Source organism: Argopecten irradians, chromosome 15, assembly GCF_041381155.1.
Source record: "Argopecten irradians isolate NY chromosome 15, Ai_NY, whole genome shotgun sequence".
NCBI classification, from domain to species: domain Eukaryota; kingdom Metazoa; phylum Mollusca; class Bivalvia; order Pectinida; family Pectinidae; genus Argopecten; species Argopecten irradians.
This window is the reverse complement of record NC_091148.1, coordinates 26,374,460-26,387,934: the sequence shown is the minus strand read 5'-3', so window position 1 is coordinate 26,387,934 and position 13,475 is coordinate 26,374,460. Positions and strand designations below refer to the sequence as shown.

At 34.5% G+C, this 13,475-nt stretch overlaps 1 protein-coding gene across 1 annotated transcript; it reads left to right on the top strand.

Moving 5' to 3' along the window:
• The first annotated feature begins 1,683 nt into the window (after window positions 1-1,683).
• Window positions 1,684-12,618, top strand: LOC138309196 (calmodulin-like). The gene is made up of 5 exons (XM_069250346.1): window positions 1,684-1,905; window positions 6,110-6,292; window positions 8,628-8,771; window positions 10,213-10,458; window positions 11,909-12,618. The coding sequence occupies exons 2-5, from the start codon at window positions 6,235-6,237 to the stop codon at window positions 11,935-11,937; spliced, it is 477 nt and encodes a 158-aa protein (XP_069106447.1). The 5' UTR covers window positions 1,684-1,905; window positions 6,110-6,234; the 3' UTR covers window positions 11,938-12,618.
• Window positions 12,619-13,475: the final 857 nt, after the last annotated feature.

The window sequence follows — 13,475 nt, the reverse complement described above, 5'->3', positions numbered from 1 at the left end:
CTCCATCTATCACGACGTGACGTAACATAAACATACTGCAGTCTCCCAAAACGTATTACATACGCAAGAAATACAATACACAGGACACTATTTAGCAGTTTAACATTTGACGGTTTTTTTCAAATATCAATTTCGTCCTCGTATTTAATGGTTTCAATATTCATATTATATCACTGTCGTGTGACGAAAGCCCTGCATAATTCAAATATATATTTTGTTGACTTTCCCAATCATACAAACACCAACCAACTGACCAACCAATCTCTTACAAGCAAGGAGAATGGCATCCATAACCCACCTACCGTCGCCATATGTTTAGCTGATCTATTTATTAGTGATCCACTGAGGTTTCCTTATTTGAGATGGTGTTTTCGCGGTACATTGCTTATTTAATTTGATCGTTTTTAGGTAAAAGTGCTAACTATTTTACTCGTGTAAATACGGTATAAGACCATTGTGACATCCCAGGTAATTATAAAGTCATAATCAAAACATGACGCCGAACGATTTAATCGGTAGACTTATAAGTATATGAATATAAGAATATAAGTATGATTTCGACACTCTGATATAGATTAAGATTCTGAAGGTGTTGCCTATATTTCCATAAATACAAGTTATGTGATGAATAGAATCTCAAACTCCTTCATAATATGAAATTTGTTAAACTCGTTTAATGATTTGATGTGCCATTCTTTTAAATGCATGTGGCATATCAAATTATTGAACGCATTTATTAAATTTCATATAACAATAATATAGCTACTCATGTAAGGTCCTGTACATTGTTCTTTTCTATTTTATTTTAGAAATGACTTGCATTTCTTTAATGTGTCCCTGCTTCACTTTTAGCCTTGACTTGTGCGTTTACCTTGGTTATTTAAAGTAGATCTCCTGTGTCATTGCAATTGAATAAATATAAATAAAAATCATAGTTTGTCCACAAAAAGATTTGGCAAGAAATGATACAGTAATAAGGATTCCTTCTCATTGTAAGTGTGTGTTAGGGGGCTCATTACCAATGAAATCGGATTGAATAGTTTCATTTTGATATAGGATAGCACGATTGTCAGAACAAAGATAAACTTGCAAGAGTGGATATGTTTAATTCATTAAACGAGTTCAATAATATAATATACAGCGAAGCTTCTGTGTTGGATATTTACAAGGTAAGTTACTTTTTTTGTGGCCACCTGTTTGATTTTTAAAACCATACTGATGTTTGAAAGGTAGGTCACCTTTATTGGAAGCTATCACTATATGCTCTGTTTCGGATATATGACCATTTTGATTAATTGCTGTGACGTATTTGAATTTTATATTGGCTGCTTTTAGGTTTCGGTTTTATTAGTTGACAGTCAGGGTCATATAATATAAGGACGTACCAGGTTTGTTGGTGGAGGAAACCGGAGTACCGGAGAAAAACCACCGTGTTGCGAGCAGTACCTGGCAACTCCACATTGGATTCGATCTCTCAACGCGGAGGAGGATTTGTGGTAATATGTAGAGACATCTTTTTTTCTCCCTAAAATTATGTTATTAAAGTGTTGAGAGATCTTAACCACTCGGTCATCAGAGTCAGGAAAAATATACGTTTGCCATCGACAATTAATCCGGCTATTTTTAATGTTCGTTTCGTATATACAATATATACAGTATATCCTCGTTTCCAGTATACTGAACTGTTCCGCTGAGAATGAGTGGTGTATACGACCGAAAGTAGACCTGACCTCAGTGATCAAAGTGTACTATCGCATGGTGTGAAACACAAACGATGAATCAAAGTAATTTATGGGTTATATCTGTATAGACGACACATCTGATGTTAGACGAGGAAGATAAACAACTCACTGTGTTTGAATAAACAACACATTAAATGGTAAAAAGGATAAGCAACAATTACAGGTACGTAGCTGTGTTATATATATGTAACCATCAAATCACATGATAGCTATAGAAGTAAAACAACTGTAGGTATGTGTGTATTATCTATAAAAAAACTATACTTGTAATGATACATTGTAGTTATAGCAGAAAATAGACAACAAACCAATGTAAAAAAGATACGAAACACGTTTTACAATTATTTTTTGTGTGTAACATAGACTCTTAAAGACAATTGTACAAAAAGAGAAGTAGCATTCTTTAAAAGACAACTGCACAATAAGAGAAAGTCTGAAAAAAATAGACTAGACGAAAAATACGAAAGGGAAATGATATTTTCTGCTAATTGCTGATTTTAATGCTTAATGCTGATCGGGTTATTCTCTGAGTGGTTAAGATATCACGACGTTTTATCACAAGTCCTCCACTCTGAGTTGCGAGTTCGAATCCCATGTGGGACAGTTGCCAGAAACTGTCCGCTGGTCGATGGGTTTTCTCCTGGTACTCCGGCTTTCCTCAACTATCTATAACTGACCGTTCCTTAAATGATCCTGGCTGTTAAAAGAAGGTTAAACAAATCAAAGCAAATCCTCTCCGGTAGATATTTATAGGATCTCAAAAAGTGTTCATATGAGATGTCATGCATTGAGATTAACAAGTATTTAGTTTTGCGTGATTCGGTAAGAAAACATTAAAACTTCGATATGAGTTTCATTACATCTCATATAATATGAACACAATTTTAAAAGCATTTCAGCATTAAAATACGTTGCCATTTGTTACAACGTCTTCGAATTCTCATGTGTACCGACGTAAAGTCAAGCGTCACAATGCAAAATCAGCCAACGAAAAACGCTCGAGCATGATTTACTCTTGTGTCATATAGTGACATCATATATCTTTTGCTTCCCTTGTACTAATAGATGCACCAACTATAGACGCAAGCGAAATACTAAAACAGGATCGGTCTATATTATCTCATGATAAACATAAAGTCTAAATCGTCATATTCAATTTTGATGTTTTAGGTTAAAATCTCGATTTTTAATAGTGAACATAACCATTAAATATAACATATGGGGTCAATATGCAATTTAATAGTAGACGATCGCAAGTGACATACACAATATGGCTAATCTTATTTTGGGTCCATTTTACTTCGCGTTAACAATTTAACGCATATATAGATAAAGTATAGAAACGCACGTAGCTTGTAGACTCGTGCCGCTGGTTATTATATTTTAGCGTCACAAGTAATTTTATATTTAATTGTACATTGCTTGTAACCCTAGTGTATAATAATAATAAATATGTAAATTACGAACTTGTTATTATTGTGGTTACATTGTGTACTATGTAGCTAGCTGAATTGGTGTCATTGGTGTTAGAATCAGTTCGACACCAGTGGTAATATTGAAGTATCAAGTTGGTATACCCTTATTTTGGGTATAATTGTACAAGTCTCCATCAGAGTTCACAGAGCTGTCATTTATTTTAATTAAGTTCATTTTGAAGAGAGCGTTTAAAGTCTCAAGGCCGGCACACAATCAACAACTCCACGGGAAAATATAAAGCATATCTCAACTTAATAATCACACAACGAGAAATGGAGTACTTGTCACAATGCAGAGAAATCTATACCTTTTTTCTGTAGAAGTGTCCAATGTACAATGTATTGACTGTGCTAAATCTGTAATCTTTGCGGTGTTCTTATGTATACAACAAACTTCTAAATACAATGATCAAAGAAATCAGTAGATCGGTTCAAAGGTCCGGTAACTACTACATAGGTATTACACTCGGATAATATTGGTTCTGACATTCTTATTCTCCAAAGATAAAACTTCTAAATACAATGATCAAAGAAATCAGTAGATCGGTTCAAAGGTCCGGTAACTACTACATAGGTATTACACTCGGATAACATAGGTTCTGACATTCTTATTCTCCAAAGCTAAAACACCGCCGACAGAACATAAATAATATTTATCATTTGGACAACAATTGATGTTTAATACATTGTATATCTAATTAACACAACCATACATATGAATATTTTGTTTGTTTGCTTTTTATGCTATTAAAAAAATATTGTTTTATTTTTATTTAATAGTGTAAAAAATTATAGAATAATTGATATGTATTATTATTAAGATGTTTGAAATTATGATTTGTTTAAAGATGACTGGAATAGAATGTCCCAGATGTCAAATTAATTTATGTTAGTAATAAAATCTGGTTGAAATAAAATATTGTGGACATAAATGTTCAGAAGCAGAAATATCGTTTTGTGTTGTTTACCGATTGATTAATTTACCCGAACAAATACAGGGCAATAAGGTCACTTAAGTGTGTCACTATTTACATTTAACACTGACAAGGAGTTCAACGACTGTCTATTCTTTCCAAACGTCACAAAAGAGATACATTTAAAAGAACTCTTCTATACTGCTAGTTTGTCCTTTGGGGATTCGAGTTTCTGGCATTCGGCATTCTTAATAATAAACAATACAATTAAGGTCCCTTCTGGTTTCCTCTCAGGGATTTCGTTTATTTTTTGATATTTTGATTTTAGGTTATCCTGATCACAAAAAACACATAAAATAATATGTCACCGGGTTATTTTCTTCCAGGGTTGCTTAATGATATGTATTAACGACTTAATATTCCGGATTTTAAAGATTTTTAAATAAATGATAATTACTCCTTATAACATTACTTAACATATAGAGAATATATAAAAGTCGGAGATCGACGAGTTTGGCACTGGTGAGTGTACAACACTATGGGCCCATATTTGATGAGTCGATGATCACTAAATGATGTTCTTTGTGTTGTCGTACTGACTCATACCCGCTGCACTATAAATAAACATTCGTTTACATCACGGTTTAACAACCAAAAATATGAAGCCTTCTATTAACAACGCGCTTAGTACTTCTGATAAATATAAATCCGTATAAAATCCAAGCTTATCTCAGCAAATGAAAGTGTAAAAAATGTATCGGTTTAATCTGATTATCTAAAATCTTTGCAATCTGCCCGCTTTAGTCCACCTAGCCGAGAATTAACTTAGTAAACCGACTCTATGTATACACTACGACAATGACTAAATAAACTTAATGTTAAATCGCCCAATTGTTTGTTTATCCGGAAAGCCACAAGTAGCTAATGCGGCCTATCGACGTGCGCATGCGCGAATTTCTACGCCATATGGCCTCAGACTAAAATAATTCTTCCGGTTCGTTGTGGTACATTTTGAATTTTTAGGAGTGTTACAAAACATTTTGTTTACTTTTTGCATATAATTTTAGAATACTTTCAACCAATTTTTGGAGGTTTAATGTGCGGTAGGTTATAAGCCTTGAGTAATGATTGTATGTCATTTTCCGGATTTCCTATAACAAGTAGGTTTGTGACATGTATGTGAAAATATCTCAAAACCAAGCAGGTTTTGGGGCTTTTTGTAACTCGACTGTGGCTTTAGAATAAAAAGATTAATTTTATTTTAGTTGAATCATTTTTTTTTCAAAATTAACAAAAATTTCTTAGATATAACATACTAGTGAAAATATTTGTGATCTGAGGCCATATGTGACCGATTTAAGTACTATAAGAATTATGGAGGGATAATTTGAATAAACTTTAATTACTTGCTATAAAAGCAATTTGTCAATTACATTCCGATGATTCCATGATCTGTAATGTTTCCCTGTACAATGGAATACACAGCCAATATTTCTTAACGCGAATTTCACGTGAACCGTGGCAGAAAAATTAATTTCACGTGAAAGAGCCTTCATTTCACGTGAAATGGCCTTCATGTGAATTTCACGTGAAATGGCCTCCATGTGGATTTCACGTGAAATGGCCTCCATGTGGATTTTACGTGAAACTATACTGCCTGCGTAGGCTAAGTTCTTTAACTATTTACTTATTTTTTGGACTTATTTTCCAGCTTTGAGTGTGAATGAATACCTGTTTATACGGACATTTTTTGTCCTTTGAGTGGTCGTTATAGGCAGGTTGTATTGTAGGTTTCACTGCATTGAACATCATTTAGAGTACGCAGCTGCATGTATTATTCCAAATGCCTGTCGATAATATCACAAGCAAAGCAATAGATAGCATAAGAAATAAAACTAGTCTTGATCAGATAAAAAGTCCAACATATACATGTTTATATCGACAGAGACGTGTTTTTTATCATTGAACTTCTGTGTAGGAAGAGAGACTTTAAGACAACCGCCTGTGGAAGATCAAATATACCAGATTGGGACCTGTGAAAGCGGTCATTCGTATAATTGACCACCTGTGAAAGCGACCACCTCAGAAAGCGGCCACTTGGGTATGGCCCAGTCCAGTATTACCGACGAGGACGGCGAACTCACATATGAGGCCAGAAAAGGTTAGTCTTTTAAAGGACTTTTTTTCTCTGCCATAATAAATGATGAATATATATGTAAATAATGTGAAAGCGATGAAAGTTTGTGTTCAAGATTAGAATAATCTAGTAAAATATGGAATTTTGTGTGCAAGTCCTTCTGTGAAAGGAACATAATGTTATTTATATGCCTATTGAATATTTTTTTTTTTTGGAAAAAAAAAGAGCAATGTAATAGCGAGACACTTTTATGAAGACAAATAATATATTTTTACCATTCACAAAACGCACAGTCGATGGGCCCATGATCACATCGCTATTTTCATTAAGTAATCATTGGTGATGTTGCAACCATTTCTCTGTCCTCGGAGGAGTGATGCTACAACCGTATATCTGTTCTCGGAGGAGTGATGCTACAACCGTATATCTGTCGTCGGAGGAGTGATGCTACAACCGTATATCTGTCGTCGGAGGAGTGATGCTACAACCGTATATCTGTCGTCGAAGGAGTGATGCTACAACCGTATATCTGTCGTCGGAGGAGTGATGCTACAACCATTTATCCTGCAACTGTCCCACATACTGACCGATAACTACTGCCGGATAAACTTGTGCTTTATCCGTCAATACGAAATGCTTTATCCGTCAATACGATCACGTGAATTTGTTCCATATCTGACGGAACTTTTTCTAACTTGACCCAGAACTTGAACCTTCCGGTGAATTAAACGTCATCCAGTCCCGCTAAAACTGACGTCACATTCATCGGAATGACGTCATTTTTACGGTATCCAAAATCTCGTATGGTGGTGTCGTTTTTTTCTTGGCTCATGGCAAAGGTATGTATTGCAAAGTAATTTTTAAACGGGTATATATTGTTTTTTGAGTATTTTCATATTGTTTCAGTGATATATTACACTGAATGGATTTACGGATGGTGTTTGTGAATGCGCTTATTTATTTCCCACGGCAGTAAAAAGGAGTACACTCTCATTCGGTTTGGTGAACCATGTATTCTCTATATATCTGTCGTCGGAGGAGTGATGCTACAACCATATTTCTGTCCTCGGAGGAGTGATGCTACAACCATATATCTGTCGTCGGAGGAGTGATGCTACAACCATATTTCTGTCCTCGGAGGAATGCTGGAATATAAAACGTTCGATTAGCCTCTGGTTGGTTACTCATGGATCACACCTCGGGTTGTAATTTCGTGTTTACGCACCTTGACAGGGAAATTCAATTCAGTTTTCTGGAAATCAACACAATTAATTCTCAAAGTGCAATAAAAAATAAATCCAATTACCAGGAAAAATTGAAATATAATGTATTTTTCTTATATTTGATCGTTGGATACTATACCTACACAATAAGAAAAAAGATCCATAATTTTTTTTCTTCTCGCACATTCGGAGTCAAGAAAGTAAGCTGAAGTCCGAAATAATATAACGATAAAACGTCCAATGAAATGTTCTATGACCTGCTGATGTATAATACCGATTCACCAAACATGATTTAATTCAATTTTCTCTTGTGACGCTCATTTTCATTGGCTTGTATTTTACAACAATGACATCACCATTTGTAACGTTTAGTTTAATTGGTTAATACTACGACAAAATAATCATGGAAAACGGATTTCTCAAGAAATTTGAAATTTGCCAAGATTACAATAGATTGATTTATAATGAATAAATTTGAATCGATTGATTTTTATGTTATGGAGATATAACACAGAAATTTATCAGAGTACTATGAGACAATGCTAAACCGTTTGTGTTTTATCCTAATAACATATAAGGTAAACCTGATAATTTAATCCTTTTACCTATAATTTCAAAATTATTGATGTACTATTACCTCTTTAAAATCACAACACTGCCGTAACAACAATTCATTAACCAATCAATTACAACGTTATAAACGTCAACCTGTATTGTATACTTTTATATTGTATAATATATATTGTATTCTTTTATATTTTATTGTATCCTATTATATTGTATATTTTGTATTGTATTGTATATTATTGTATTGTACTGTATATTACATAATATTGTTTCCTATTGAATTGTATCATATTCTATTGTATCCAATCGTATTGTATTCTATTCTATTGTACCTATTTTATAGTATTTTATTGTATTTTTTGTATTGTATTTTAAATAATATTATTATATTGTTTTATATATTATTGTTTTGTATATTATTGTATTGTATTCTATTGTAATATATCCTACTGTATTATATCATATTATATCTTATATCATTATATTCTATCCTGTTATATTATATCATATTATATTGTATATTATTGTTTTGTATTGTATATTATTGTATTGTGTTGTATGTTGTACAGAAATAAAACGGATTTTCCGCCTGATCGATACCACTGGGAACGGTAAGATAGGCGTGAACGATCTGATGAGGTCGATGCAGCTCAGTGGAGGCAACCCGACCAAGGAGGAGGCACAAAGGATGATTGATGAAAATGATATGGACGGTATGTTGGGAAATACAAGTAAAGTTCAGTAAATAAAATCAAACAGGATATATTAATTCATTTACAGATTTTTTTTCATTTGTCCTCTTCCGGTGAAATCGGAGGGGACTAAAATGTTTGTATCCTTCTGTCTGTCTGTCTTCTGTCTGTCCGGATTTGATTTCCAGATAACATGAGAACGAATTGATAGATTTTGATCAAACTTCACACAATGGTAGCACATAAGAAAATACAGCTTGGCATTACATTCTTTTAAGAATGCCACTGTTACTAAAATTAAATGTTTCACACATATTAGTTTCCGGGAGATAATTTGGCAACACATCAAACGAATCGATGGATTTTGCTCATTCTTCACACAATGGTACCATATATAAGAAAATACAGCTTGTGATTAAATTTGGAGTCAAAGGTTCATCTACTACCGAAAAAGATTGTTTCACAAATTTTAGTTTCTGGGTATTAACTTGAAAATACATCAACAAAATTTGTTCAAACTTCATACAATGATAGCATAGGGGATAACACAGCTTGAAATTGAATTTGGGGTCAAAAGGTCAACTACTTATACTGTTACTAAAAATAGTTGTTTGACAAATTTAAGTTTCCTGAATATAACTTGAGACAACATCAACATAATTCAACGCCATACACTGATAGAATAACACAGCAATAACAATACCTGGACATAGATTAGAAAATGTGATTGACGACAGGGAACGTGTGCTAGCTACACTTACTGTTAGATTGTTTGTGTTTAATATGCTTAGAGAGTATCCGAAAGAAAGCCACCGACCTGCTGTCAGTGTCTGGTATCAAGTGGGAATCGCGTTCATTTAACAATTAAAGGATTGTTAGATTGCATTAGTTGGAGATATAAATGCAATCTGGGTGGCAGATAAATAGAATAGCGCCCCTTAGACATTTAACCTCAACAGCAAAGTTTAATATGATAAAAATAGTCCATATTAAAAAAATGAAAAGATAACACAATTTAAATGTTTTTCAATAGCTTTTCAATTTACTTTCATTTATCCAGACATTTAAAAGATATTTTTATAAGTTTCATAACCATACTGGTTCATTCAACCACAATTAAAAATAATGTCAATTTTCCCGCGCGGACTAACATGGTGTCAGTAAACAAGACTCACATCCATTTATGTAGATATTACTACACCAAGTCTAGGCTGCATTTATTGGCTCATAATGCAGATCACTATTATCATTAGAATAATGGAACTCGCAGTGACAAAATGTAAATATACTTCAGTATTAGAGGGCTAGTGGTATAACCTCAAACCAATCCGTTGTATTTATTGTGATAAGACGAGACACCTCAATATATATTATAAAATCGTTTCTACAAATCATGTCGAATGCACTAGCAATATGTGGTCTAAAATGCGATTTGTTTAAACAGGCTAGTTTATCTTCACAGGAAGTGGTAGTGTTGAGTACCAGGAATTCGAAAACATCATGAAAATCCACATCTTAGCGCTAGAATACCAGAACGACATCCTCAGAGATGCTTTTAAACGGTTCGACAAGAACGGTGACGGCAGTCTAGACTGTGAAGAGCTCCGTAAAGTACTGTGTAGTATAGGGGAGTCACTGACAGACGAGGAGGCTGAGGAAATGTTCAAAATGGTGGACGTGGACAATAATGGCAAGGTCGATCTGGACGGTAAGTGGACACAGGCCGGTTTGGTTGTAAGGACACAGGCCGGTTTGGTTGTAAGGACACAGGCCGGTTTGGTTGTATAAGGACACAGGCCGGTTTGGTTGTAAGGACACGGGCCGGTTTGGTTGTAAGGACACAGGCCGGTTTGGTTGTATAAGGACACAGGCCGGTTTGGTTGTAAGGACACAGGCCGGTTTGGTTGTAAGGACACAGGCCGGTTTGGTTGTAAGGACACAGGCCGGTTTTTAGTTGTTAAACAGGGGTATACATATCAAAATTACAAAACATTCAGGTGTTGGATTTGACGTAGCTTCACTATTAATATTCTAATAATTTATTTTGTGATTATAAAGCACATTTGCAGTGAAGACAGTAAAATCAAAATGGGATTCTGTATGGTTTGAGTGCGAGTGAAAAGTTACCAGGTTATATGGGTCATTTGTTACGAACCTACAGTAGTTCAATTACTTGCAGGGCTAACACTCCTGATAGATTAACTTTCATGCTAATTCCAACAGGTGTAAAACTCATCACTTTTACATATATTGTTTTATATTTTAAGTTTAATTTGTTTGGAAAACTCACTTATATATTTATTTAGACATATTAAAAGTAAAAAAATTAAATAGCATTGCTTAGTATTAGACACAAAAGGAAGGGCTCTGTAAAAGGGTTTAATCGCGGTACATAGTGGATATTCGAGTGGTAAAGTGTGTGTGGCGATGCAACCGTTTTATTCCATACTATAAACTGACCCTGACATGAGAATTATATTAAATTTATAAGTAATTCTGAAGTTTTCCGTATGGATATAAACATTTATATAAATGTCAGTTGGTGGGTATGATATTAATCGTACAGAGATAACGGAGAAAGAGTCAAACATTAATGTATGTGTCGATAGCGCTGTGCCTTGTGTAAATTCATTTATTTGGCTTTGACATGTACACTTCATGCTGTAGCAACCAATATTTTTTATAAAAATCGAAATCACGAAATGATAAACCTTAAGTCAGTGTGTTTATAAAAAAAAAAAAAAAAAAAACTGTGGACATGGAAAACTATTAACTGCATGTATTTCATTAACCATAAAAGGTGTTGTTAGTTTTTAAACTGACACAAATTCTAAGTCAACCTTTATGGAATTCATGAAGAATTCCGAAGAAAATTCAAAAACTTGAAATCAAACTTTAGTTGATTGATTACAAAATGTCATAAACAATCATAATCTGGTAAGAAATATTAAATAGAAAAATAATTACAATTTTGAACGAAAAATTATTATGTATCACATTTGTCTTTGTTTGGTTTTTTAACATGGAAACTTGAAATGGTGTGCTTTGATGCCATTGCAAACACTTTGAAAGCAAAATATTTTGAAAAATATCAATTAATTGCTAAATTGTGATCCCTTTGGGAATTATTCATTACTTTTTGTCATTCGGTTTTGCAGAGTTCCTGAATGCTTTCAAGGCATCATGACAGAGTCCTCGTCCGCGTCCGACTTCCTGATTACTGACACCACTATCTGTTACACGTATTGTATTCCGTCTGGCGGAAAATGCCAAAACTACAATGTACATCGATTTCATGACATGATTGAGAAATGATTGATTAAGAATAACTGCAAGATAAGCCAGGTAATAATACCATGCACGGCAAATTTGACGATGATCCGCCTTCGGAAGTAATATCTGCTGTAATGAACAGGCTATGAAACTGATTGGTGTACGAAGTGTTGAACCGTCTACTTGAACACCGACTTAATAAATATTCTGTGACCAGTTCGACTGTCAGCTGCAACACCCGCAGAGAAAATGGAAACACCTAAAATGACAATCCACGTAAAAAGTTTTACTGAAAACTTAAGGAAATCGTTAATTATAGTACATGGTTTTACCTGACGCGTGTATTCTTCGTTATTTGCCGACGGTTACATTTGATCCCGTGACTTCCCGACATGTAAGGTATCCACACGACAACTCTGGGAAGTTAGACACAGTAGGAAAATACGGCGCCATCTATATTTTGTATAAAGATCTCTCCTTAGAAGTCTGAGGTGGCAAAACCAACGTCATCTACGTGTATAAAAAAGTGCTTCTCTCTCTGCCATTTATGTACAGATCAACAACATGCTCGTTTCATTAAAGCATATATTCATTATCAACTTGATTTTGTTCTAAGCAAAATTGCTTTTGTTGCGTTTTTGTAACAAAAATAAAACCATCAATTAATCTAAAGGTACGAGTGTTGATGATGAAGATAACTTATCAGTCTTTGTGACGATCAACTGGAGATTCCAGCATATCACCAAACGTCCGCCATTTTATAGCGAGTTAGCAACAAGCGGTATAGTGCTCATGTACTCATGTACTCACATAAGGGATTAGCGTAACTGCAGTTACCTAGATCAAACAAGTCGACAGTGCAAACAGTGCAGGATGAGTCCGAAGAGTTCAAACATTTTATTACTTAAAAGTGAGTCTGGACGATAGGTTATCAGAACCGCCGTCAACCTTCCTCATTACAACACCGTTACACAGATCCTACATGGCGACAGTACAAAAATACGTGGATATCGTAGTGTTGTTTCACACAATAGACCATTTTTTTCCTAACGTAATAACCCTAGTCATACGCAATTTTACATGCTTGATTCCAATGTTAGTGGATCGCTGCGTATATAGCTTACGATTCAAATTTCGCTACTATTATTCTATTATGGCCCTTTCTAGAGGGAACTGTTCTCCTATAGTGTTTTCTGGCGAGGTATACCTCGCCAGACATATACCTCGCCAGACAACACTATAGGAGATCTGCTCCCGAGGGAAAGGGCCATAATAGATTTAGTACGTCACATGACATCCATTATAACGTCATATATTAGATCGCGTGCTCATTCCCGGGGGGATATGTTTTGGTATAGTTCACGTAGTCAGGTATAGTCGCCCGTAGTCAAGAAGGACATCATGCGATGTACTAATGTTACAAGAGAGACGATTACCGGCGTTTATGCCAGA